This window comes from Xenopus laevis, chromosome 2L, assembly GCF_017654675.1.
Source record: "Xenopus laevis strain J_2021 chromosome 2L, Xenopus_laevis_v10.1, whole genome shotgun sequence".
In the NCBI taxonomy this organism is placed as follows: Eukaryota; Metazoa; Chordata; class Amphibia; order Anura; family Pipidae; genus Xenopus; species Xenopus laevis.
In genome coordinates, this window is record NC_054373.1 from 149,468,405 (window position 1) to 149,496,356 (window position 27,952).

The window sequence follows — 27,952 nt, forward strand, 5'->3', positions numbered from 1 at the left end:
CGTTTCTGCTTAGTTTTTCTCAAATCAAAAAAAAACCCCATCAATCTGATTTTTTGATAACCCCCTATTTTTACTGAAGTGCGTAACTTTGCATTTATCAACACTGAACCTTATTTGCCAATTCGCTCTATCCTCCATTTGTTCAAATCTTTCTGCAAAGTGGCAACATCCAGCATGGGACTTTTAGTTTGCACAATTTACCACCTCAATTAATGAATAACCTTATGGTCATTAATAAACAAATTAAAAAGCAGAGAACCACAGAAAGACCCCTGCAGTACTCCACTACCAGCAATGGTCAATTTAGAAAATGTTACATTTAACCCTAGTCTATCTTGTTCTAGGCTATTATGCCTTAAAGGGCATATAAAGTCTAAAATGCAATAAGGCTAGAAATGCTGTATTTTGTATACTAAATATAAACATGAACTTACTGCACCACAAACCTAATCAAACAAATAATTTATGCTTTCAAAGTTGGCTACAGGGGGTCACCATCTTGTAACTTTGTTAAACATCTTTGCAAGACTAAGACTGTGCACATGCTCAGTGTGGTCTGGGCTGCTTAGGAATCATCATAAACAAAGCTGCTTGAGTTCAGCGTGGCTGGGAAGAAAGGCGGGGGCTCCCCCTGCTGTTCATAAGTATGATTGTTTCCCTGCTCAGCAGTTAGGGACCATCTGACAATTCCTATCCACAGCAGTAAATGAAGGGAGAATTTCACTGCATACAGTCAGGTTTCTTATAAAAACGGTACACATTTTTTAATTAAAGTATATTGGAGATAGGTTTCTTTTTCATTAAAGTAAAAATTGGATTTTATTTTTTTGCATGCCCTTTAATTTGTTCAGTAACATTCTGTGGGGCAAAGGGGGAATTTTCGTCAGCGAAAGCTTCGCCACACTTAGCGCCACTTCGCCAGGCGTAAATTCATTACCACTATGCTAATTCACTAAATTGCAAAGTTACGTCTCTGTAGCCAACCGCTGCCGAAGTTTCGTCAGCACAAGCATTTGATTGCGAACTTTCCCTAGCGTTCATTTCTGCCTAGCAAAACTTTGTTAGTACTCTTACGCTTAGGTTGATTTGAATAGAGCGGGTACATATAGGTCATATAGACGTGATTACTAGAGATGTTGGTGCAAATGCTTGAAGTGGCCACTTATTATTACACATGAGTTTGCCAAGTAACGATCGTTCATCTGAGTGAAAATGTGCCTGTCGTTAGGGCGCAAAACTGAATTGTCCTCTACGCCTGTTAATAAATTGCCGATGTCCTTGCGGATTGGATCTCTGGTGAATTTTCACTAGCATCGGCCACTTCACCCTTTAGTAAATCTGCCCCTTTATGTGCCCCAGGAATCCTATACATATAACCACTCACCAAAGTACACTACAGAAATCCCACAGCAACACAGAATATATCCCCAATGCCGCAGCTACACCATTTTCCACATGTAGCAAAGTATTCTTTGTATGTGTCTGCCACACAACTAGTTAGTCACATCTCCCTCTCAACATACAGCTCTCTCTCTCTCCTGTCTGTCACGTGTGGCTACAGTTTGACAGGTCCCGCCCATCATGCGTGACGTCACTTTCCCCCCACCCACAATATCAGCCACGTTCCTCGAACCCCCTTCGTTCTAGCGCCTAGGTCTCAGATACAACTTTATTTGTTACAGAGCCAGATACAAAGTGGCAAATGTACGTCATCATATTGCGTCCTGTCATTCAGGGAACATGGCTGCGCTTTGCAATAACCTGCGTGCCAAGGTGAGGAATGGGACATGCGGGCACTCCGGGGGCTGATCAGTCAGGCAGTAAGGCTTTCTTTACCATAGACTGGTGTGGATAAATGGGCACTTTAGCAAACTTGTACTTGAAAGTTACTGGTGGTGGCTGATACCAAAAATCATAGTAGGGGTGACTGGTAGTGTCGTAAATGAGAAATACTGATGTTTCTTCCTAGCTGGTGTCATGGCAGCCGGTCGGACTGTTCCACACAGGGGTGAGGCTCCTGGCAGCAGACAAGGATCTCCTGGTGAAGCTCAGGAAGAAGACAGGCTACTCCTTTATGAACTGCAAGAAGGCTCTGGAGCAATGCGCCAATGATTTTAAGCAAGTAAGAGGTCGGCATGTGAAGAGCTCTGGGAAAGTACCAAGTAGCAGCCTGCGCTCTTTCTATCCATTTTTCAGTGCTAATGGGTGCATAGTGTGTAAATGTCAGTGCAGTCAAAATAGTTCCAATGCATGGCAGTCGCTATGAGTCAGCTCACACTCTTTTGAGTAACCCTGTAACTGTTAGAAACCCTATTGAGAAAAAGATAAAATATTTACTGGTTGCTTTCAGCATAGTTGAAAATGAATTTGCTAGGGATACCAGCGAGAGTTGCCCAATACAACTGATCTGACTGTGGAATTGTTCAGGTACTTCCCAATGTCACAGACAGGGCCGCCATCAGGGGGGAGAGTTGTAGGGGGCCCGAGGGTAAGGGGGGCCTGGCCACGCCACACTTACTTGATTAGCCGGCCCCCCCCATCTTTCTGAGAGCCACCAATTTTTTTTCCTCATGTGGGATCCTAGCCACCAGTATTTGTAATGGGGGGGCCCTGGCCACAACAAATGTTTTTTTATGGGGGGCCCTGACCACCAATATATTTTTATTAACCTGTGGGAACCATAGCCACCAATATTTTTTTTGTTTATAAATGTGTGGTGGGGAGGGCGGACCTGTAGGTGGGGCTTGCAGTAGGCGTAGCCCAGGGGGCCCAGGAAATTTTGTCGTATGGGGCCCTGCTATTTCTGATGGCGGTCCTGGTCACAGAGGTACCCATATTTAATAGGGATGTATAGAACCTATGATTTGGCTTGGCATTTAAATCTCAGCATTTCTTTTTGCAGTATTTGGATTTGTAAATTGTTGAGTATTCAGCTGAACCAAATCAGAACCCTTAAAGTGGACCTGTCATCTACGCATATAAAGTTTTATAATGAAAGTCCTTTGCAAATTAAACATGGAACACAAATATTTTTTTTCATTAGAGCATCCATACCTATTATAAAGGTATTTAAATATCTGAGCTTCCAATCAAATATTTGCCCGCCTCTATGCCTGAGGCATAGAGGCAGGTCATTATTCAATTACTTTCACTTTCCATACAGCACTTTCTACATGTCACTGCACTCATTACATTCCCACTTCCTTCTTCAGGCTCTATAATTGTGTAGGGCACTATGCATGGGCATTAGGTCCCCCGTTCTGGTGCATACACAAGATTTTGGGGTGATACAAAATTTGTCTTAATAACAGTGTCCACAAAATGGCTCCTGCCTGCTTGCTGTGGTTGTGTAATTCCAAGACTGAAGGAAACAAATAAATGTGAATAATAAATATGAGAGTAAAGTTTATTTTGCTCAACTAACATGACAGAAAAGAATTTGGAATTATTTTGTAGGGTGACAGGTCCTCTTTAAATCATGTGACTTTATAGCTCTGGACAACTGCAAGTGAAATGTTCTTAATGGATTATGAATTTAAATTTTTTTAATTTTTTTTCCAAATTCAAATAATTATTATATTCAGCTGAATCCATGATTACCGATCCACTGCATCTCTAATGTGTTTTAATTAAACACACGTACACAATAAATACACAGATACAATTTAGCAACTTTATTGTAATTTGAACTGGGGAACCCTGATGCATTCCCAGCAGTTTGAAATTCACCGCAGTTAACGATTCTTGATTTTTCTAGAACATTTCGAGTCATTTTCAGTCAGAAATGGTTTAAAGAAATTGGCCATTTCATCAGAACTGATTCGATGTTTTTAGAATCCAATTTTTTTTGTTTACTATATTTGTTAGTCTGAAAAAAGAACTAAAACTGTCAGTTAACATAAAATTCAAAAGCATTATGGGTCTGTCTCCATGCTGTTTGCATGATGGACAAGCTAGTTGGGTAATATCTAGTTTGGTAATTTGCAAATAACTATGCCTGTGCTGTTAGCTAGCAAGTCAAGCATAACTTATTTCTGCTAGTTGTAATGCTTTTATGGAAGGCGTATTAACATAAAGACTGATGCATCTAATATGTGCACACACCGATTGTGCTTCTTACTTAAGCATTCATTTATGCATTACTTTTGTTTTGACAGGCAGAGACTTGGTTGCATCAGCAGGCTCAGAAAGAAGGATGGGACAAGGCTTCCAAACTTCAAGGAAGGAAAACAAAAGAGGGTCTTGTGGGGCTGCTGCAAGATGGCAGCACCTCTGTGATGGTGGAAGTGAGTATCCTCTATGTTCAGCAAAAGCCTAAGATACTGATTTGAATAATGCTGAGAGATTCCCACTATTTTTATATATTTTTTGCAAGTTAACTTCCTTTGCCTGTTTTATCTCCTTTGCTTTTATAAAGCACAGGGTGAGCAGATAAAGAGCAGGTTTATCCACGTGCCTTCTAGTATGTGAGTATGGAACTCAAACAAATTGTTAAATATATAACCATAATAATACAGACTAGTTGTGGCACACCTTTAATAAACATCAATTACAGTTAAGTTAATTTTTTTTATTGATAATTTCCCTATAATTTAATCTTTCAGATGGTTTTGAAGTTATTTGTAAATGTAATTGTGATGAAAGCAGTGCCTGCCTGCCCTTCTTTGTACTGCTTCTCCTGACTCTTGAATGTGCATAAGCAAGTTCTCCTACAGCCAAGACTCCAGTTCCCACAATGGCTTGCATGTTTGTTCATGTGTTTGTTAATGACAGAATATTCAAAACATTGCAGAAACTGGAGTCCTGACAGTCGGAGAGCAGGTTAATGTTTATAGTATTTATTTAAATGGCTATATTGTTTATGTTTTAATTGTGTTGCATTGAAGAGACACTGGCTTTTGGGGAAAAAAAACATGGCTTCATAACAAATATTCTTTCAGGTGAACTGTGAAACAGATTTTGTTGCCAGAAATTCAAAGTTTCAGCAGCTGGTTCAGCAGGTGGCTGTGAGCACTCTGAGGCATTGCCAAAGTCATCCGGAGAACACGTCTTCTTATGTCAAGGTTAGCATTTAAATCACTACCTCATGCTACCAACTTAATGCCTTGGGAATTCTAGAAAACAGGGTTTCTGCAGGCATGTCATGACTTATTTAGCAAACCGGAGAGCTGCTAAATAAAAAGCTAAATAACTCAAAAGCCAGATATAACAAAAAATTGTCTCAGAATATCACTCTCTACATCATAATAAAATTAACTGAAAGGTGAAAGACCCCTTTAAGCCAGTGACAGCAGTGGATTCATGTACTCACAGTTCTCTAACAGCGAATTATCATTTTTCAAAGCATTCAGTAACCTCCATCATAAATATGGTCATATGTTCAGTCTTTTCATATTTGGCATATAATTAAAGAAGGGAAAGTGAAGCTTGTATACAATGAAATTCACTCTGTTGGAACACAAACATATCCATGCAGTGTTTCCTCAATATTTTAATTTTTTTACACTCTGCTACATTACTGTAAATGTTTATTCATATCCTTCTGTTGGTTTTATCTTAGGGATTTCTATGTGGTGACGAACTCTTACAGTTGAAAGCCGATGAGTCATTAAAAGATCAACTTGCTTTAGCAATAGGTAAAGTTTCTCCTGAGTTTACATTGTGCAACTGCTTTATCTGTTTTATAGTGCACCTCCTTTCCTTCTTGAATGACTGGCATGAAGTCATGGCAACCTCGGCATTTGATAGATCCTTCATTATAATTAAATGGACATTATACACCTTTGCTAAAAAATTACTCAATATATAGGACTTGTGTTAAAAATGTATTTTGCCTATTTTTTAATTAAAAAAAACACGTTTTACTATTATTTTTTTTCATTCAAACACACTAATTAGGTTAATTGACTCCTGATAAAACTGACCATAGTGTGTGAATATGATAGGGTCCTGTGAGCTTAGATATACCATATAACCTCTGTAAAGCACTGCAAAATATGATGCCATTTTTTAAAGGGAAATAATAATTTAAAGGGGACCCGTCACCCAAAAGAATTATTCTAAATCCTATTTTATCACATTAGTCAATCAAAACAAACTTTAATGACACTATAAATTGTTTGAATCTTGTTTCCTTCAGTCTGGGAATTTATAATTATAGCAAGCAGGCAGGAGCCATTTTGTGGACACTGTTATTAAGGCAAGCCTTGTATCATCTCAGAATCTTGTTTGTGCACCAGGATGGGGGACCTACTGTCCATCCCCATGCACTGGCAATTAAATGGTAAAGAGAACTGGGGGAATGTGGGGAGAGCCGTGACATCTAGGAAGTGCTGAATGGAAAGTGAAAGTAAATGTCTGCCCACCTCTATGCATAAGGCATAGAGGAGGGGCAGACAGTATTTGATTGACAGCTGAGATTTTTGAATGATTTTACAACAGCTATGAATTCTTAATAAAAAATAGAAATTGGATTTGGACTTTTATTATACAGATTTTTGTGTCTGGGTGACAGGTCCACTTTAAGCATAATGATATAGCCCAGGGCTGTCCAACTGGCGGCCCGTGGCCCCCCACATGCTGTAGTACCAGTATCAGGTATCAGTAAAGAGATTAACTGGCCCCTGCATTGTTTAAACATCAAATTCAGTCTGTAATACCCTGTATTGTTCACACCTGTGATCCCCCTGCATTGTTCACACTTGTGACACCTCTATTGTTCACATACTAAAGTCCTGTACCGTTCACACCTGAGACCCAGACTTAAACTGCCCACATTGTTCACCTGTTCACACCTTATTCAAAATGCTAATGGGCACCAGCACTGTGTCACTGTATGTTGTACATTAGAATGATAGCTTTCCCTGTCTCATGCTCTGTTCTGCCTTCCCTCCCTGTGTGTGCCATTCTCTGCTTGCCCAGTGCTGCTTGTGTGTGCCATTCTCTACTTGCCCAGTGCTGCTTGTGTGTGCCATTCTCTGCTTGCCCAGTGCTGCTTGTGTGTGCCATTCTCTGCTTGCCCAGTGCTGCTTGTGTGTGCCATTCTCTGCTTACTCAGTGCTGCTTGGGTGTGCCAATCTCTGCTTGCCCAGTGCTGTTTGGGTGTCCCATTCTCTGCTTGCCCAGTGCTGTCTGTGTGTGCCATTCTCTGCTTGTCCAGTGCTGCTTGTGTGTGCCATTCTCTACTTGCCCAGTGCTGCTTGGGTGTGCCATTCTCTGCTTGCCCAGTGCTGCCTGTGTGTGCCATTCTCTGCTTGCCCAGTGCTGTCTGTGTGTGCCATTCTCTGCTTGCCCAGTGCTGCTTGTGTGTGCCATTCTCTGCTTACTCAGTGCTGCTTGGGTGTGCCAATCTCTGCTTGCCCAGTCCTGCTTGGGTGTCCCATTCTCTGCTTGCCCAGTGCTGTCTGTGTGTGCCATTCTCTGCTTGTCCAGTGCTGCTTGTGTGTGCCATTCTCTACTTGCCCAGTGCTGCTTGGGTGTGCCATTCTCTGCTTGCCCAGTGCTGTTTGGGTGTGCCATTCTCTGCTTGCCCAGTGCTGCTTGTGTGTCTCATTCTCTGCTTGCCCAGTGCTGCTTGTGTGTGCCATTCTCTGCTTGCCCAGTGCTGTCTGCGTGTGCCATTCTCTGCTTGCCCAGTGCTGTCTGTGTGTGCCATTCTCTGCTTGCCCAGTGCTGTTTGGGTGTGCCATTCTCTGCTTGCCCAATGCTGCTTGTGTGTCTCATTCTGTGCTTGCCCAGTGCTGCTTGTGTGTGCCATTCTGTGCTTGCCCAGTGCTGCCTGTGTGTGCCATTCTCTGCTTGCCCAGTGCTGCTTGTGTGTGCCATTCTCTGCTTGCCCAGTGCTGCTTGTGTGTGCCATTCTCTGCTTGCCCAGTGCTGCATGTGTGTGCCATTCTCTGCTTGCCCAGTGCTGCTTGTGTGTGTCATTCTGTGCTTGCCCAGTGCTGCTTGTGTGTGCCATTCTCTGCTTGCCCAGTGCTGCTTGTGTGTGCCATTCTCTGCTTGCCCAGTGCTGCTTGTGTGTGCCATTCTCTGCTTGCCCAGTGCTGCTTGTGTGTGCCATTCTCTGCTTGCCCAGTGCTGCCTGTGTGTGCCATTCTCTGTTTGCCCAGTGCTGCCTGTGTGTGCCATTCTCTGTTTGCCCAGTGCTGCTTGTGTGTGCCATGCTCTGCTTGCCCAGTGCTGCTTGTGTGTGCCATTCTCTGCTTGCCCAGTGCTGCTTGTGTGTGCCATTCTCTGCTTGCCCAGTGCTGCCTGTGTGTGCCATTCTCTGCTTGCCCAGTGCTGCTTGTGTGTGTCATTCTCTGCTTGCCCAGTGCTGCTTGTGTGTGCCATTCTCTGCTTGCCCAGTGCTGCTTGTGTGTGCCATTCTCTGCTTGCCCAGTGCTGCTTGTGTGTGCCATTCTCTGCTTGCCCAGTGCTGCCTGTGTGTGCCATTCTCTGCTTGCCCAGTGCTGCCTGTGTGTGCCATTCTCTGCTTGCCCAGTGCTGCCTGTGTGTGCCATTCTCTGCTTGCCCAGTGCTGCCTGTGTGTGCCATTCTCTGCTTGCCCAGTGCTGCCTGTGTGTGCCATTCTCTGCTTGCCCAGTGCTCTGTGTGTGCCATTCTCTGCTTGCCCATGCTGCATGTGTGTGCCATTCTCTGTTTGCCCAGTGCTGCTTGTGTGTGCCATTCTCTGCTTGCCCAGTGCTGCCTGTGTGTGCCATTCTCTGCTTGCCCAGTGCTGCCTGTGTGTGCCATTCTCTGTTTGCCCAGTGCTGCTTGTGTGTGCCATTCTCTGCTTGCCCAGTGCTGCCTGTGTGTGCCATTCTCTGCTTGCCCAGTGCTGCCTGTGTGTGCCATTCTCTGTTTGCCCAGTGCTGCTTGTGTGTGCCATTCTCTGCTTACCCTACGCTACCTGTGGAATGTAAGCCTGTTAAGGGTTTGTTCTTGGGATTTGTTAGCATTTGGAAATTGTTGTTAAGGGCCCCTAAGGTGTTTAATCATGTGTTGGGGGTTGTTGTATTATCCACAGGGGAGGATGAGACATATGGATTTAAGGAAATGTTTTAACATGACTTCAGTTTTTAACATATGAGTGATGAGGGATTTTTCTGCAGTGAGCACCAACCATTTGGTTTTTTGGTGTGCTACCACCGTTAATGTGGAAATGATCTTAAAAGTTCTTGTGGTAATATGGGTGTGGTTTAAAAAGGGGAGTGGCCAACACTGACTTCCATAATTGGCCCTCCACCACATAGGCTATTAAAATTTTGGCCCTCGGTACCACAGAAGTTGGACAGCGCTGATATAGCCCATGAGCCATATATCCGGCAATTTCCATTTATTAAACTGGGAGTTAGTCAGTTTTTGTTTTCTTCTTGCACTATGAAAACAAAATGCCATGTTTTACATAAATCTAAATTTCTATTCTGTATTTTCAATAACTGCTGATGATTGTATTTGTGTAACTTATCAGTTGTAATGCATCATATAAAAATAGTATATCCTTTTAATTCCATTTTCTTCTAATCATGCTTGTGCTCTGCAGGGAAGTTGGGTGAAAATATGATTATGAAGAGAGCTGCTTGGGTGAAGACACCTTCTGATATCTTCGTAGGTTCTTATATGCATGGGATTCTCATGGCAGATCTGCCATCCCTAACTAATATGACATTTGGAAAATATGGGGCTCTAGTAATTTGCAAAGATTCTGATGGCAACCTTAAGAGCAACATATCTGAAATTGGACGCAGGTTGGGTCAGCATGTTGTGGGAATGAACCCTCTGTTGGTGGGTTCCCTTGAGGATGAATCTGGTGGGGAGACAGAGACCAAGATGCTAGCTCAACCCTTTCTTCTGGAGCCCAGTCTGACAGTTGGGCAGTATTTGCAGCCACGAGGAATTAATGTGCTGGACTTTATACGCTTTGAGTGTGGGGAAGAAGCAGAATCAACAGAATCTACCCATACTTAACACTTGAACATCCCTTTTTGAGCCTTAAGATATAAAATAAATAGTTTGTTTTGTTTTTCCAGCTTTGTTATTTTTCTCTCTTTTCCACTCACAATTACTGAACACTTCTTAGTCTAATAATATACAAAAACTACAAATTATCTGATCATATCTATAACCATTTTGACATCTTATTTTTATTTGGAGTGCACACATTGGTGCAGTTCTCCTTTTTTTTATGGATTCCCCCCCCCCACAGTACAAGTATATGATAAGTATATATTTTTTTTACATTGCAGTCTCTTGAGAATTCATAGGGGTTAGTCTTTAGGCCTCAACTACCAAAATTCAGGCTCAGGCCTGTAAAAAATTAGAAAAAGACTTCAAAAATTAAAAAAATGTTGTTTCGCTCTTTGAAAGGGCTGTTTGGGAAGACTTGACAAATACATTTCTTAGACTTCGCTACCCAGATGTTTGTTTGTAAAGAATTTTAGTCCTAATTTATCACTCCATTGACTATTTGTACTGCCTAACATTATTCCTGATCAATTCCTTCAAAAATAAAACAATAAGAGATACGCACAGAAGTATTTGTTCTCCTTGTTTATATCCGTATTTGTTTCTGTTTTTAGAAAATATAACTATCCTTAGGCAGCTAAAGCTGTCTCCAACTAGCTTCACAAAATAATGCCTTCCTGACTTTAACTGTATACTACATGTGTTCATTTTGTAACTTTGACTGGTGCAATAAGTGCAGTATATAAAATATGGTATTTTTTGTAATATTCATTTTTAGGGTTTAGTTCTCCTTTAAAGGGTATAAATTGCCCAGGTATCAAGCCTTTCCTGGAGAGATTGAAACAAATGGACACATTATCAAAGCTGAAAAACGTGTCAGTTTATCAGAATTTGTTGAACACAACAAAAATTCCTATCAAAATACTTATATGTGAATGAATGATCTAATCCAAGGGTAGAGCCAAATGTTAGGGCACCCCCTTCAAGCATTGTAATGACTTACCTATTACCCCAGTCCGGTGTTCCTACACCGAAAAAAATCTGCACTGGCCTGGGACACTTGCAAGAGAATGATCCTCTTTCTTCCATTTTTTCTTCACAAGGGCATGCGCAGTGACGTTAAAAGCTTTAACAAAAAAGGCCTTTTCATTCTATTGCACATGTGTCGGCCTCTGGATTTTGAGGAAAGAGGAAGGGAGGAAGAGGAACGTTTTCTGCTAACAGGAGCACTGACCTGGGGTATAGGTTAAGACATTACGAACATTTGGATTGGATATTTCCTTCTACTTTAAAGGAGAACTAAACCCCCACAATGTTAAGTCCCCACTGGCCCCCCTCCCTGCCTCCCCTCTGCACACTCTTACCCCAGAATTCGGTCCCCATAGTGACCGCACATGCAGAGTGAGTGTATCGGAGCTCACGGGCACCATCTTCTTCTCTTCGGTAATCTTCGTGAAGTGAGCGGCGTAATGGCGCATGTGCAGTTGGAGCAATCTTCTGGTTCTTGAACAACTGCACATGCAGTTGAAGATGGCGCCCGTGAGCTCCGATGTGCTCACTATGCATGTGTGGTCACTATTTCTAGAGGGAACAGAATTCTGGGATAAGACTGTGCAGGGGGGGCAGTGGGGACTTAACATTGAGGGGGGTTTAGTTCTCCTTTAATCCCTGATGTGAATTGCAGGGGAGAAAGCATATAGGAAATAAATTGGTATTGTAATACTTTTGCTAATGCTTAAAAAAATCAATCTAGATAACTCACTCTGTGGGCAAGCTCCCCATTTTTCAAGAGTGAATAAGTGGATATTCTGCTGCTGGTTCTTCATAAACTAACTTTTATTTTACTGAAATATACATTTAAAGGTAATTGATTTCAAAATCTGTCTGGTCAAGCAAGAATCAAAAGCATTGGGTAGGAATGTGTTTTAATAACCATGGCACACATACAAAAATATCTTGAACACATCAAATAAATCTCAGATTGAAGCATGCTAGTAATTCAATACTGGGTAAGCAGAGGTATGGTAAAGCACTGACAAAATCCAGTATAATACACGGTCATTATACGTCCAGTGCCATACATTTGTTTTAGTTGCTGGAAGGCCATGAATTTGTCACCCCTAATGTCACATTTATTTTGCAGTATATTCTTTTGACCCAAATATGATCAAGTTCTTATACATATAATTGAAAAATACCATTTTTTGAAATGTTTTACTATTAAGACTAAGTAGTAGAGGCAAAAATACACACAATCATTTTCTGAATATTATTTTATAAAGTTTTATATATGGGTAACCTGAGTTGAAGATATATTCTGTATACTCTCATGCCTTTACACTGTGAATCATTGGATCATTAAAGGAGAAGGAAAGCTACGGAGGCATTTTATTGCCAATAGATTAGCTGCAATAGTGCAAGATAGAATGCTATATTTATTCTGTAGAATGTTTTACCATACCTGAGTAAAAAGCTCTAGAAGCTCTGTTTGTTAAGGATAGCAGCTGCAGTATTAGCTTGGTGTGACATCACTTCCTGCCTGAGTCTCTCCCTGCTCACTTATAGCTCTGGGCTCAGATTACAGAAGAGAAGGGAGGGAGGCGAAGAGGAACAAACTGAGCATGCTCACGCCCGGGGCAAGGAAAACAGGAAGTCTGATACAGAAACCCATGTGTACACAATAGAAGGAAAGAAATGCAGTGTTTCTTTTGACAGGGGACTCAGAGCAGCATTACTTTGAGGGTTTACTGGTATATTTAGGTGGATCTTTCTGATAAGGCTTACTTAGTTTCAACCTTTCCTTCTCCTTTAAGATTCTTCCATAATACAAAAAAAAATACATTGGTTAATGTCCAAGCTGTACTATAATGTGAATTAAAACAATCCAAGTTGTTTTTTCATGTTTAGCTGTTTCCAGGATGGTAATGCATAGAATTCTTCCCGGGTAATTCCAAAAGCAGCCACAAAGTCTTGGTCAGTGAGGTAATTCTATAAAGGCAAATAAGGTTTAGTGGAATAAGTGGAAAATTCTGGATGAACTCATACAAATATATCCAACCTTTCCTACACAGAAACCAATGTCATACTTTATCTAGACCTCCCAACACTCACCTCTTTTTTTGTGAAGTCCACCCCTTCAGGCAGCTCAGGTTTCTGCTTCCCTTTCAGGAATTCAAGAGGATAAGTATTACTTGGGGCAGCTTTGCTCGAGGATGGAGCTACTCCATTAACTTCCTACAAACAAAAAGAAAAACAAATTATGCCAAATTACTTACCGGATTTAATACCCTGTTGTCATGTGAGGACAGGAAGTAGCAAGTTAATTATAAAACTAGCCCCCCCCCGTCCCACCTCATCTTTGTTATCCTGTTACTCAATATAAATACACACACAAGGAGAGGGATCATGACCACTGCCATGTTATGTTTCAGGAAAATAACATTTCGGTAAGTATTTTGGCATAAACATTTTCTATTTTCCTGATCCTCACATGGCAGTGGTCATTAACAGGAAATACCAAAGCTATCAATATTTAAGGGCAGGATTAACAAAAGTTGATTAATGAAAGATTCTAAAACTTTGTGGCAAAATTAGCCTGAGCCATTGAAAACACATACATTTTGTAATTTGTAATAAAAGGATTAACTAAAGTCCAGGTAGCTGCTTTGCAGATCTCTTCTGGAGTAGCCTGAGCCTGGAATGCCTAAGTGCTCTAGTAGAATGGTCCCTTAGGGGGTTATTTACTAAACCTCAATTTTTTTCTGATCGAGGTTTTTTGAGCAAAAAAACAAATTTTTCTTGGAAAAAAACTCCTTTTTATAGATTTATTTTACCCGAAGTCAGAATCTGAAAATCTGCCATCTCAAATCTGCTGAGGTCATGTAAAAGTCAATGGCAGATGTCTCGTTTACCATTTGAAACTATTACGATCTGTGCTGGGTTTTGTCCAAAATCCGAAAAATCCTGGGTTTTTCGGCGATAGCCCCAAAAAAATCGACCAACTCAAGCATCACATACCCGTTTCCCAATTATAGACTGGCAATCCCTCACACTATTTAGGTTGTTCTGTCAGAACCAATGTTTCAACCTAATCATTAGTGATAATCAAATCTGTCCTGAAAAATTCACGAAACTGCAAAATAATTCACAAAACGGAGAAATTTTGTGAAAAGCATTGAAGTCAATGGGTGTTTTTATGTGCTACAAATTTTGACATGCGCGTCAATTCTTTTCACTCCAAATGCATTGAAGTCAATTAGCGTTTTTTATGGCGACTTGTTTTGTCCTAATGCATTAAAGTTAATGGGCGTATTTTCTTATGGGGACTTTTTTTCTCCAAATGCATTAAAGTCAATGGGTTGTTTTTTTTTGCTCCGCAGCAGTTTTGCAAAAGAATTTGCACATGAAACTCGGAATTTTACGGCGAATCCATGGCTGGCGAATAAATAGCTCATCACTGCTTGTCTTGTGGAAGGGCAATAATCTGTCTCTTTGTGTTGAGCAGAACCCCTAGAAATCTTTTGCAGATTCAGAATCCATCCATGATCCTACAGTACCTTCATCACAAATTGGGTATGTACTTGTAAAGCTTCTAGCCTTTGAGATTTCACAAGAATGTAATTTAAATAAGCGAATAGGATTTGGATTCCCTGGAGTCTGATATATGCTGTCAAGGGAGCCAGAACTTTGTTGAAAATCTTTGGAGAAGTTGCTAGCACAAAAGGCAGGTTTTTGTACTGAAAATGCTGGTTTAAAGTGCAGAATCTGAGGAATTTCTGATGCTCTTTGACTATAGGAATGTGTAAGTAAGTGTTATGTTTTGATAGCCGAGGATGTTTGTTTTTTCCACTATTTGGTCTCTTAGCATTTCATCTGTTAGAGGCTACCAAAACATAACAGTAAGCATCTTATCTTGACCATCACACTGCCGAGCAATAGTTCTTACTGACTCTATCCTGAATGAATCCACCCTCAGGTACTTGTTGAGTCTGTCAAGATCAAAAATTGGTCTGAATTCCCCTGAAGGTTTTTTGCGAAGGAATAGAATAGAGTAAAGAAGACAATTTCCAGGAAAACTGAGAATAGTTCCTTCTCCCAGGCTTATATTGTCTAACATCACTGAAAGATTGCTTGTCCTTGAAAGATCTCAAAGGCCTTTTCTCTTGGGGTAAAAAAAAAACTCTTGCCATCTAAATCCTTGGAAATAATGTCATCTAACTTAACACCAAAAAAAGCAATTCACCTTGAAAAGGAAGTTTGCATTGGTTATGTTTGAAAGGATTGTCCGCCTGCCCTATGTTTGAACCAGAGTGATCTTTGGGCTGCCGCAGCTAATCCCATGCTTTTGGCAGACCACTTAATCACATTAATAGATGGCTCAACAATGTATTCTGTTGCCACTTTGATCACTTGTAAATCTTCAAGTAACACTTCTCTGCTTGGTTTGTTGACTAGACTAATAGCAACTGCTAGTTTACAGATTGCCCCAGCCACTGCATAAGCCTTTTTGAAAGTGTTTTCTTGCCTTCTCTCCATCACATCTTAATAAAAAAAATGTTTATATTTATTTACATTTTATCGTGTCTTCTCACATGCATTTTCTTACGAAAATACTTTGGGAGCTCAAAGCACGTCAGTCAGTGTTTCAATGGAAATCTTTCTCTCACTCCAGGATTTTGAGAATTCTCATAAATCTATGGTAGTGATCCCCATCTTGAGCCACTTGTTGATGTTCCTTTTACTAGCTTCAAAGCAGGTACTCATTTTGTATTTCCTTGCCTGGAGGCAAGTCTAGGAAGCATAAAGTTAAACACGTACTGCAGGGAATCTCACACAATGAGAAATTCCTTTTGGATGTATTCAAGCTTAAGAACATTCACACAACAATTGCGATACCCAAGAATGAATAAAAAGGACAACAGGACAATCCACCAGATTTCTCATGCAGATGACATAAGCCAAGAACAATTTGAAGAATTTAAGGGGCAGATTATCAAAATGTGAGTTTAGAGCTTAATAAATAAAAATTCACCCACATTCTATGTATTCCTATGGGTTTTTTAAAACGGTATCCATGGGTGAAAGTCAAAACTCACCATTTGATAAATACAGGTCTTAAAATCCCATAGAAATGAATTGAATGTGGGTGAGTTTTTATTTATTAAGATCTAAACTAAGCTTTTGATAAATCTGCCCCTGTACCTCATATTTGCCCAAATTTTAATACATGGATTAAGTTAGCAATTTATTGAAGACCACAGAACACTTCTGATGAGTATAGAAATGGACAGTATACATATATAATTAAAGGGATACTGTCATGGGAAAAAAAATATTTTTCAAAATGAATCAGTTAATAGTGCTGCTCCAGCAGAATTCTGCACTGAAATCCATTTCTCAAAATACCAAGCAGATTTTTTTATATTCAATTTTGAAATCTGACATGGGGCTAGACATATTGTCAATTTCACAGCTGCACCAAGTCATGTGACTTGTGCTCTGATAAACTTCAATCACTCTTTACTGCTGTACTGCAAGTTGGAGTGATATCACCCCCTCCCTTTTTCCCCCAGCAGCCAAACAAAAGAACAATGGGAAGGTAACCAGATAGCAGCTCCCTAACACAAGATAACAGCTGCCTGGTAGATCTAAGAACAACACTCAATAGTAAAAACCCATGTCCCACTGAGACACATTCAGTTACATTGAGAAGGAAAAACAGCAGCCTGCCAGAAAGCATTTCTCTCCTAAAGTGCAGGTACAAGTCACATGACCAGGGGCAGCTGGGAAATTGACAATATGTCTAGCCCCATGCCAGATTTCAAAATTGAATATAAAAAAATCTGTTTGCTCTTTTGAGAAATGGATTTCAGTGCAGAATTCTGCTGGAGCAGCACTATTAACTGATGCATTTTGAAAAAAAACATGTTTTCTGATGACAGGATCCCTTTAACTAATTATGAAAGTTATTGTTTTTTTTTTTACCTGCACAACTCTGTGAATGACTGCACCTTCACCGAACTCTTTCTTAAGCTCCTCATAAGATTTCCCATCCTGCAATACAGAACAGATACAGCACGAAGTGGCCTTGAGATGAAAATACGTTTTTCTTACAGCTCCGCTATTTGGCTGATGACTAGACAGAACTTTAAAGCAAAACTCCCCAAAATTTTTGTTTCTTACAGTCAAATTACCATTGTTTTTCAAGATGCTGGATGTGCTGGGATCTGGATTCCTCTAACAGGACAATAGCATTTCAAAGTTTCGTGATGTTTCAGAGCAAGAAGATTACAACTTACACTCCATTTTTGTGGATCCCATGCCAGAAACCAGCCTGTAAATATGGGGGGCTCAAAGCCTTGCTTAATGATAAGTATTGGTGTCTGAGAGTCCCTGCCACTTGGGTGTGTCTTCAGATATTCCTGGGCAATTATGAGTGCCTCCTTCTTCTCTGTATCATTAGCCTCAGATCCGATCCATAGGAATATCTATCAGCAAATAAGTGAATGGAATAGATGGTGAATTTCATGCCAAAAGTCATACATAAAAGTAAGGGCAACCACACTTGGGCGTTATACTTTGAAAGTAGCAAGTACAGTAAGTTGCAGGTAAAACGTAGTCCCTGTGTAAATTGTATAATGAAGCAGATGAAAATTGAGTATAACTGGGCAGATATGGGATGACTTTGACTTAGTTGCCCAGCTTAAATATATTGCAATATATGGACAAACAATCCCTGTTTTGTTTTAACGTTAAGCATTTTTTAGTCTTAAATATATTGATAATGGGTTGAGTGCAGAGGACTCTTGTATTTGTCTGTTTAGGAGCAGCAGGGCTCACTGACACCTGGGCCCACCTGGAGTTGTCCTGGATATCTGTGGGCCAATCCACACACTGTTCATGGGTTTTTGAATGTCAATTTTGACTGCTGTGTCTTAAATATTTAGTACACAATGGAGCCAAGTTTTGATTTTTATTGTAGATTTTAACTGATGTTATTTATCAAAGCATTTATTATATCTGATGAATGCTTTCTTTCAGTTTCATAGAGTGGCTTTCCAGCATTATAATGCTATAAGCCGGCAGCCTTCGCAATCTATCTAGAATGACTATTACATTTAGGGGCAGTTTTATCAAGGGTCGAAGTGAATTCAAGGGAATTTTTGAAGTAAAAAAATTCAAAATTCAAAGTAATTCTGTGGATAATTCGACCATCGAATAGGATACTACGACTTTGAATTTACTTTGACTTCGATGCAAAGTAAAAATCGTTTGAATATTCGACCATTTGATCATTGAAGTACTGTCTCTTTAAAAAAACTTTGACTTCAAGTGCTATGTTAGCCTATGGGGACCTGCCAGAGCATATTTTATTTTAAGTTTTTAGGTTTTGAAGGAAAATCGTACGATAAAATCGGTCGAATCGTACGATTCGAAGTACGATTGGAGGACGATCGTACTATGATCGGAATATGATCGTACAATGAATAAAATCCTCCGACTTCTAATTCGAATGTCGGAGGATTCTATTTGATGGTCAAATTTCGAAATATTTTCCACTTCGAAATTCGACCCTTGATAAATCTGCCCCTTAAGGTTACTTTTCAATTAATGCATACTGTACTTTGCCTTTGTGTAGGTGTTACATAGTTACATAGTTAAATCAGGTTGAAAAAAAGACAAAGTCCATCAAGTTCAACCCCAAATTGAAACCCAGCATCCATACACACACCCCTCCATAACTTCACATAATTTATATATACCCATATCTATACGAACTATAGTATAGTGTTTGTTCAGTTCTTCATACTGTACTTTATAGCATTATTTTAATCTAGTGACAATATGGCAATAGACAAAACAACCTAGAGCTGCAATTGCTTTTTTTTCTTGTTATATTTTTTGAGGGTTGTATTGCTAATTTTTTTGTCCAACTGAAATAATTGTGTTGCGTTTTTTAATCTCTATGTGATATACTCTGTGCAGAATTTCAGAATATGAGAATATGTCGAATAATTGATATGGTTTTCCATCTTACCTGGTCCCATGTATCAAGAATCATGACATCGGTCTGCTCAAGGTCATCTTGATTGAAGTTGGTAACCTCGGTTACAATGAAGCGGCCTGTCTTGTTGGAGCATTCAAATAGCCTTGGATGGAAGTCTGGTACCTCTTGTTGAAGTCTGCAAGAGATGTGTTTTGTGAAAAATTAATGCTTTGAAAAAGTGAGGGCACTTTTTGTTAAATTATTTGTATAACATATAGGTTTTTCAGTAAGTTCGTGGTGATTGGTTATCATCTTGTTCAGTAACCCCCTTTATCAACATTAGTTCAATGAAAAGGGCTTTTGTGCTGAACATACTTCTTAATTGAAACATTCAAACATCTGGGTCTGTAAGAGCTGTTTAAAGCAAATGAGCAGTCCTCTGAAAAGTGCTAAGTAGCTAATTGCTTTATCTGAAGAGTCTTCTGTGAGATCATAGATTGCCGGACATATTTTTCAGCTTGAATGCCTGATCAGTGTGCACCTAAATAGATTTTTTATGCTTAAAAAAAATTCTTAAATTTCATGTTAGTTTTATTTCTTGGTTTTAGTATTCCAGTATCTAATAGACACATGATTGGCGTGCTAAATGCAGACAGGTACCACTACTGTGGTCACCACAATGATTTGGTAGTACACACATAAATTTTGTTCTATGCAAATCATTTTTTACCTTTTGTCATTTGCATATGGAGCCTTTCCACCCAGTATTTCCCAAAACTGGGCAGTTTCTTGACCTTCTGCAAGCATCTCTACATTCCCGTCACACAACATGGCTGCCAGCTCTTTAGCCATTTCACGTTCATCCCCACTGGAGCCCTGTAAAAGGCATAACAACGTAAGGCACAACAGCATAAGGTCACCAAAAGATGCCAAAGAAGTCTATAGTACTCGAATCACCAGTGCTATAGCATGTCACTACAGAAGTAATATTGATGCTTTCTACAAAACTATTTTATAGAGAAAGAAAATGCCACCCTTATTGAGAAAAGAAGTGAAACAAAGAGCACTGAACCAGCCAGTTGTACTGTATGAATTTGAACTCTGTTCAATTACTGTTTAAATCAAAATATATTTGTAGGGATGCACCAAATCCAGGATTTGGGATTCGGCCAAGATTCGCCTTTTACAGCATGATTCAGATTTGGATGGATCTAAGTGCCGGCCTAAACTGAATCCAAAAAATCACTTGACTTTTCGTCACATAAACAAGGAAGTCAACTTTTTCTTAACCACATAGTTCTCTTTCCCCATTTTCCCCCTAATTTACACATGCAAATTAGGGCTCAGATTTGGTTCGGGATTTGGCTAAATTGTTCACAAAGAACTCTGGATTCTGCCTAAGCATAAAGGAGAACCAAACCCTTTATATTAAATTTCCCTACCCCCCTACCCTACATAGACCCCCCCTCCCTGCTCCCCCCAGCCTAGGTGTTACCCTCGGTAAATGCCCCTAACTCTTTACTTACCCCTTGTTGCAGATTCAGGGCATCAGCGTTCACTGGAGCCATCTTCTTCTCTTCGGTAATCTTCGTTTAGTAAGTGCCGTATCGACGCATGTGCAGTCTTCCAGTTTTTTACAAATGGGCATACGGCAAAAGTCACAGAAATTGCTGAAGTGCACCAGAAGAAGCCCCGAAGATTACCAAAGAGAAGAAGACGGCGCCCGTGAACTCAGATGCGCTGAATCTACAACGAGGGGTAAGTAAAGAGTTAGGGGCATTTACTGAGGGTAACACCTGGGCTGGGGTGAAGCAGGGAGGGGGGTCTATGTAGGGTAGGATGGTAGGGGTTTTTAATAAAAAAGGGTTTGGTTCTCCTTTAAAATAGTGGATTCGGTGCATTCCTATATATTTGTTTAATATCTTTGCCTTACATTAATAGAAATACATAGCATCCAAAAGGCCTACAATACACATCGGAAAAAGGCAATTTTAAAAATATGATACTGCATTGAATCATTTAGCTATAGCAGACCTTGGTATAACACATTTGATAGTTCAGATTTATTTTAACTATTTTATTTTATAGTCATTTGATTTACGTAACAGTTCCATTGCTTAGTGTGTCGGACCATTTTATTTAGCCCCAAATCCTGAGATGAGCACAACTCTGAGCTGCTGCTTTGTGAGCCATTTCCTTCTTTGCTCTCAGATACAAATGCTGCAAATATGGCTCACTCATAAATCGCATATTATTATACCTAATCACAAGTTACATGCCTGATGCATGAGCTTCATCATCAACAATTTGAGGTTTAATAAATAACCCTCTCTGTGTCTGCTTCTCCTGGATTTCTGACATCTAAACGACATCACACAGTATAGGAAAACTATAACGCTACTAGCAGACCTACCATTTGGGTGCATCGGATCACACTCACCTTTCCATACCATAAATAACTCTCTGATTGGGTCTTGAGTAGGAAAACATCATTGGAATTTAGGGAGGAGCCAAAGGGAGGAACCTCCACAGCTTTGGTGTTAGAAGGTTCTGATCCATTAACTTGGAACAAACTCACCAATGGCTCCTGTTCCTTGTTCTCTTTCCTTGATGTGCCCCCCTGCATATAAAATGGAAACCGCTGCTTTATATTGTGTTTCTACTTTCTTGTCTCTGGCATCTGCAGATATTTTGAGCACAAATTCTAACAGGAACATGTATGTACAGTTACATACACAAGATTTTCATCTACTTATACATGCTAAAAATACAGTAGTTATCAGTCAGGGATATTATCATTGTAGATGAAAATCATTAGTGTTAAAAATGATGGACTAGATACATTCTAAAAAAATTTGCCATTTATCTCACACTCTCTCGCACTCTATGAATTTAAGTAAAACCACTCTTGAAGAAGGACTGGATCTGTATATGCATATCTAGTTTAAAGGGGTTGTTCACCTTTAAATTAACTTTTAGTACGGTGTAAAGACTGATATTCCGAGATAATTTGCAATAGGTTTTCATTTTGTATTATTTGTGGTTTCTGAGTTATTTAGCTTTTTATTCAGCAGCTCTCTATTTTGTAATGTCAGCAATCTGGTTGCTATGGTCCAAATTACCCTCGCAACCAGGGGTGTAACAATAGAGAAAGCAGACCCTGCGGCTGCAGGAGGGCCCAGGAGGTATAGGGGCCCCGTGAGGGACTAATTCACATTCAATTTCAATAAATATTGGTAAAACATGTAAACCGCTACATATTTTGGGGGCCTGGATAGAAAAATAAGTAATAAAAAGTAGCAATAACAATAAATGTGCAGCCTTACAGAGCATTTGATTTTATATGGGGTCAGTGACCCCCCAATTGAAAGCTGGAAAGAGTCACAAGAAGAAGGCACATAATTAAAAACGATGAAAAGTAAATAATGAAGACCAATTGAAAGGTTACTTAGAATTGGCCATTTTATAACATACTAAAATTTAACTGGAAGGTGAACCACCACAATCCCATGTGGCTGCATACAGAAGATTACCCATTTCTATTAAGAAACAGCTTTTTTTGTAACGTTTACCTCAAATATCACTAGCTTTCCTTTGAATATAGCCATAAAATGCCGGGGCTCCTTTCCCATGCATACTCGAACTTGCACTGGTTCTCCCCCAAAGTCTTGATCAAGTTTCACAGCCTGGAAAGCTGATGCTGCCAGTTCATCTTGGGAAGCATGGCGTCCCTATGTGACCAAGAAATAAAGGTGTTATACCGCAAAGGCAATACTACAGAGAGCACTAACATCTCCTATATGAAAAACATGAAAGAATATTTCACATGCTTTTCCCATAATTTTGGCTATTTGGACTCTTTACGATAAAAGCATAGATAACACAGTGGAAACAATTATTTAGGATACAGAAAATAGGTGTCCTCTTCAAAAGGAGTTGTTATTATTTGACAAGGCAGGTTTTAACATCCATATTTACAACGGTAGACTTTGTATTAAATGGTTATAAAACACAGTTATATGTGATAATGACAATATTTACATCCATTTGCATACAGACTAATTATTTAAGTCATTGGGGCATATTTATCAAAGAGAGATCACCACAGTCCACTAGTGTGAAATTCTGCCGCACTCCATTCATTTCTATGGGATTTTTAAAAGAGTATTTATCAACGGGTGAAAGTGACATATACCCCATTGTAGTCTAGCTCTAAATCCCATCTCATGCTAAGGGCCTTCGTGGCTTTTCTTATGATCTGACCCTGACTAAGCGGTGAACAATTCTGTAGAGTATAACTGCTTTATTAGCAGAGTCATGCAGGCATTACACAACAGTAAGCTTTCACTTTTAAGCTGTACAGAAAGTCCTGTGTATGCACAGTACAAGTCCTGTGCACAGTGACACCCGCAGGCCATTTGTATAAACACCACAAATTCTGATCTTGTTTTCAAGATCATTGTTGCATCGCCATTGTGTTGAGTACTTGCTTTAAATATTGTGGGAATTTACTCAAATGGTAGCATGAACAAAAATCGTCTCACAGCAGGCGAATGTGTGCAGAAAAATTAGCAAAACACATTGAAGTCAATGGGTGTTAAAATAATTGACTAAATGACTCTCACCAATTTTGACACTAGAGACAATTTCTGTACGCGCGACTATCTGGTCCAAATGCATTAAAGTCAATGGGCGTCCGAATAATGTTGACGCACAACTATTTGTCACCACAGTTTCGGGAAATAATTCAATTGTGGTGAATCGCCGAAATTTGCAGCGAATTCGTGTCTGGTGAATTTATTCGACCATCACTACAGAAAAGCAATGCCATAAATCCTTGTTTCATTCAGAGTTTCAACAGAGTTTTCCAGAGAACAGTAACATGTAAGAGTGTGTAATAGAAGTAACAATAACTTACTGTTACTCCTTGTGTACTAAAACTCAAAGTAATCAAATTTTTTAATAAAATCAAAGGTGTCCACGCATTGAACTCATTTATCAATTATTTTTCTGGAAAAAATCGGATCCGATTTTAGCTGTCAAAATTTTCGGATTATGGGACGAAATCCCCAACTTTATTATTATTATTATCCAGTGCAGATCAAGATGTCAAGAAACATCTTCAGGGACATCTGCCATTCACTTCTACTTGACCTTGACAGGTTTGAAATGTATTTTTGGATTCTAATTTTTAGCAGCCTTGGGGTATGATAAATCTCTTATCATTGTAAGTTTTTTTTCCACCCACAAAAAATTCAACTAAGTTTTCCTCCTAAAAACCTCGACCAGAAAAAAACGAGAATTAATAAATGGGCCCCTAAATTTATGAGGATATATGATAGCTGGAAGTGTGGGGGAAGAAAAAGCCAAGGTATAACACAGATTTTCATTAACTATATAATAACTGCTACTTTTTGTTCAAGTCTTTGAACTCAGTTTTGCACATCCTATATAATAAAGTTGAAGTGTCTCTGCGTCCAGTCCCTGTGTCCGTGGGATTGCGTTACTGCGCATGTGCCCCACGGACCGTCTCTGGCGGCCCGTTCTAGCGCCCGTTAATTTAACGGGCTTAATGTCTAGTACTATTATATTTTCCTTTTATTCTTTTGGTTGGCCTTTCATGTCCATTTTTGCTGTGTGCAAAGTGATTGAGGAGGTTCTCCTGCTATATGTAATGTATATAATTATTGTCAGAATAAACCTGGTTCTTTTGTGCTTCTCACACTTACCTGCCAGATATAAAGTACATGGTGGGCTTTCTTGTTCACATGGTATGTGTACATCACTAAGTAGCAGTCACCACCATAGAAATACCCATGCCGTTGTGTCTCCACAGGAACCAGCTCTAGATTTTCAATTCTCCAAACCTGCAAACACACAAACAGATTTGAATATTCACAACAGCCTAGGTGCAAAGTGCCATGTTTTGTGCTCACAACGCGCATTGTGCTGAATTGCGTCTAAAAAACAAATGCTCTCTAAGGCTACAAATGTATAGTTATTACTACTTTTTATTACTGATCCTTCTATTCAGGCCTCTCCTATTCATATTCCAGTCTCTTATTCAAATAAACGCATGGTTGCTAGGGTCATTTGGACCCAACAACCAGATTGCAGAAATTGCAAACTAGAGAGCTGCTGAATAAAAAGCTAAATAACTGAAAAACCACAAATAATAAAAAATGAAGACCAACTGCAATCAGAATATCACTCTCTACATCATGAGAGTAAACTCAAAGGTGAACAACCCCTTTAACGTTTTAAAATAGTCAGGACCAGGTTGAAGATCTCTTTCTAATTCCCCAGCTGTGAACAGTTCATACTGATACCTCTACTTTGCCACTCCCGTCATCCACCATTCGCTCCTGTGCTGCTACCGATGGGTTTGCATGAAGCAAAGACGTGTCGAATTTCTCCTGGCTGACCTTTGCTGAAACACACATACACTGATTATGTGTCTATTGTAAAACCGAGAAAGGGAAATCTTCAGAAATTCAATAATAAGGCAAAATGATCTTAGCCACCAAACAAGACGCTGGATTAGATATCTGTTTCATTATAGGATTTACTCCTCAGATATTTTACTTTCTGCTATAAAAAGATATCCCTACTGTCATTTATAAGGATATTAGAAGACACTATGGAGTTATGTGGCTATATAAATGATTTTAGAAAGGTTCATGTTACTCCAAGGTGACATCCCTATACTGTATGAGGTTTCTGTAGCTTTTTGCAGTTCCTGTTATTTCTACTTACCAATCTTATTCACAGTGTAGGCCTTTCCCATACCCACACACTGGTCCTTCACAACCCACTTTTGAAACAGCTGTTTGAACATGGCAGACTCTGCTCCATCATTTACTGTCTCCACATTGGTGCTGTGAGGATATGCTTTCATCTTTATGAATTCCTGAGGATCAACACAGGGATGCTTTGCATGTCAGAAGTAGCAGAAGACATAGTACAGGGGTAATAGAGCCTTGTACATAACTGAACTTAAAGGAGAAGGAAAGGTTAAAACTAAGTAAGTTTTATCAGAAAGGTCTATATATGAATACACTAGTAAACCCTCAAAGTAATGCTGCTCAGAGTCCTCTGTCAAAAAAACACCACATTTCTTTCCTTTTATTTAGGGATGCACCGAATCCAGGATTCGGTTCGGGATTCGGACAGGATTCGGTCCTTTTCAGCAGGATTCAGATTCGGCCGAATTCTTCTGCCTGGCTGAACCGAATCCGAATCCTGATTTGCATATGCAAATTAGGGACAGGGAGGGAAATCATGTGACTTTTTATCACAAAACAGTTTTCCCCTTCCCACCCCTAATTTGCATATGCAAATTAGTATTCGTATTCAGGCGAATCTTTCGCGAACGATTCGGGGGTTCAGCCAAATCCAAAATACAGGATTCGGTGCATCACTGTTTCTATTGTGTATACATGGGCTTCTGTCTCAGACTTTCTGTTTTCATCTTAAAACTCCAGGGCTTGGGCTTGAGCATGCTCAGTTTGCTCCCTCATCCCCTATCTGCTGTAATCTTCTGAGCTCAGATCTATGCATGAGCAGAGAGAGACTCAGGCATCAAGCCCAGCAAACTAATATGGCAGCTGCTAGCCTAAACAGAGACAGTTTCTAGAACAGTTAAATCATGTATCGAAAAGCATTCTAAAGAATAAAAATGGTGTTCTAGCTTGCACTGTTGTGGCTAATCAATTGGCAATAAACTAGCTTGGTAGCTTTCCTTCTCCTTTAAATATGCCCTTTTATTAATACTAAGGAGGTTATTTTCAAAGGTCAAGTTGAGTTTTCTCCAAAAAAATGAGTTTATGGTGGTTAGTTTCACCTAAAAATTATTGACCAGTGTACTAGCATTGGTAAATCCTGTGCAGGTTGTTGTCCAGGCTAGTTTACTGGTGCCCACAATTAGAAATGCATTTTGGGTATAAAATATGGTGGATTGCATCTTCGTTAATAAGCCCTACTATCACACAAAGTGGGTATAGTATTTTCTTATTATATCAAGCACCAACTGCAATAAACAACTGTACCATGCAGTATGTCTTTCAATAAATGGGAAATATTCTTTCATAAATGAGAATATTGTGCTCACTTGAGATATTGCCATTGAACGCTTTAAGAAATGTTTAGCCTGTCAACCAAAGTCCAGAGCCACAAAGGACCATACACTTGACATTCCAATTTATGGATTAAAGAAAATCTCCCCCAAAGCCAGATTTCTGCATTTAGATAATTCAGATATAAGCAACAGAACCTTTATGAGCTACTCACCAAAGCTTTCGACATTGCAGTTAGCTTCTCGGCTTTTGTGGCTCCTTTGCCCTTCCAAACATATATTTTGGTTCCACCTTGGTCAATGATATAACAGTCCTGGGGGAACATCATGCAGGTTTAGGTTTTATGAATTATTTGTCTCTTAAAACTTAATCTTGAATACAATTGTATTTTGGTACATATTTATATTCTATTATTGTATTGCTACCCATCTGTCCTATTAAGGTTTTGTTGTCATCTACAGCACTGCATATACAAGGAAGGATATGTTTAAAAAAAAAATGTACATACAAACATAAACTGAATATAGGTATTGTAGATTTTTCTGTAGTGCTGAAAGTTTAATATGGTACATATATAGTATATATACGATATAAATATATTAATACTATTGTATAGATATTTTACTATTTTTCACTCACATTATGGTTTAGCAAGTCCTGAACCAATGGCCGTGTTGCCACTTCCGTCACTTCCATCTGTCCTCCAGAATCTGAGACACTAAAATTAATTAAGTTTATAGTCCAGGAAAAAAATATAGCAATGCTTTTATACTAGATGTATCTATCACTTATTACACAATACCTTCTATGACCAAAAGTGTTGTCACTTTTTGCACAGGGTTATAACAGTGCCAAAACAGGACCTTGCCTTCCCCCAAGCTGGTACCACGAAGTAGGAAGTGTTGTTTTGCCTACAACTGTATACTGTAACATTAAGGGG

At 39.5% G+C, this 27,952-nt stretch overlaps 2 protein-coding genes across 4 annotated transcripts in view; one reads left to right on the top strand and one right to left on the bottom strand.

Moving 5' to 3' along the window:
- Positions 1 to 1,657: 1,657 nt before the first annotated feature.
- tsfm.L (Ts translation elongation factor, mitochondrial L homeolog) lies at positions 1,658 to 10,520 on the top strand. Of its 2 annotated transcripts, none has more exon segments than NM_001097689.1 (6): positions 1,658 to 1,773; positions 1,970 to 2,122; positions 4,158 to 4,286; positions 4,941 to 5,063; positions 5,561 to 5,636; positions 9,530 to 10,520. In NM_001097689.1, coding segments are annotated over 6 exon segments (939 nt in total). In that variant the 5' UTR covers positions 1,658 to 1,740; the 3' UTR covers positions 9,955 to 10,520.
- A 2,200-nt stretch (positions 10,521 to 12,720) lies between these two features.
- The window catches only part of avil.L (advillin L homeolog), a 46,085-nt gene continuing 30,853 nt past the window's right edge, over positions 12,721 to 27,952 (bottom strand). For both annotated transcript variants that reach the window (XM_041582550.1, XM_018247487.2), the window contains exons 8-20: positions 27,652 to 27,730; positions 27,227 to 27,325; positions 25,694 to 25,847; positions 25,267 to 25,367; positions 24,667 to 24,804; positions 22,510 to 22,668; positions 21,378 to 21,557; positions 19,668 to 19,813; positions 18,989 to 19,133; positions 17,250 to 17,438; positions 16,936 to 17,004; positions 13,063 to 13,185; positions 12,721 to 12,939 (exon numbers count right to left, since the gene is read on the bottom strand). In XM_041582550.1, coding sequence (XP_041438484.1) covers positions 12,826 to 12,939; positions 13,063 to 13,185; positions 16,936 to 17,004; positions 17,250 to 17,438; positions 18,989 to 19,133; positions 19,668 to 19,813; positions 21,378 to 21,557; positions 22,510 to 22,668; positions 24,667 to 24,804; positions 25,267 to 25,367; positions 25,694 to 25,847; positions 27,227 to 27,325; positions 27,652 to 27,730 — 1,696 coding nt within the window. In that variant the 3' untranslated portion in view covers positions 12,721 to 12,825. The remainder of the gene's footprint in view (positions 12,940 to 13,062; positions 13,186 to 16,935; positions 17,005 to 17,249; positions 17,439 to 18,988; positions 19,134 to 19,667; positions 19,814 to 21,377; positions 21,558 to 22,509; positions 22,669 to 24,666; positions 24,805 to 25,266; positions 25,368 to 25,693; positions 25,848 to 27,226; positions 27,326 to 27,651; positions 27,731 to 27,952) is intronic.

Excerpts from the sequence above, each read along its gene's own strand:
- tsfm.L (XM_018244651.2), top strand. The coding sequence starts at position 1,788 with ATGCGGGCACTCCGGGGGCTGATCAGTCAGGCA. Across the intron at positions 2,123-4,157 it reads GCGCCAATGATTTTAAGCAA|GCAGAGACTTGGTTGCATCA; the intron begins GTAAGAGGTCGG and ends TTGTTTTGACAG. Across the intron at positions 5,064-5,560 it reads ACACGTCTTCTTATGTCAAG|GGATTTCTATGTGGTGACGA; the intron begins GTTAGCATTTAA and ends GTTTTATCTTAG.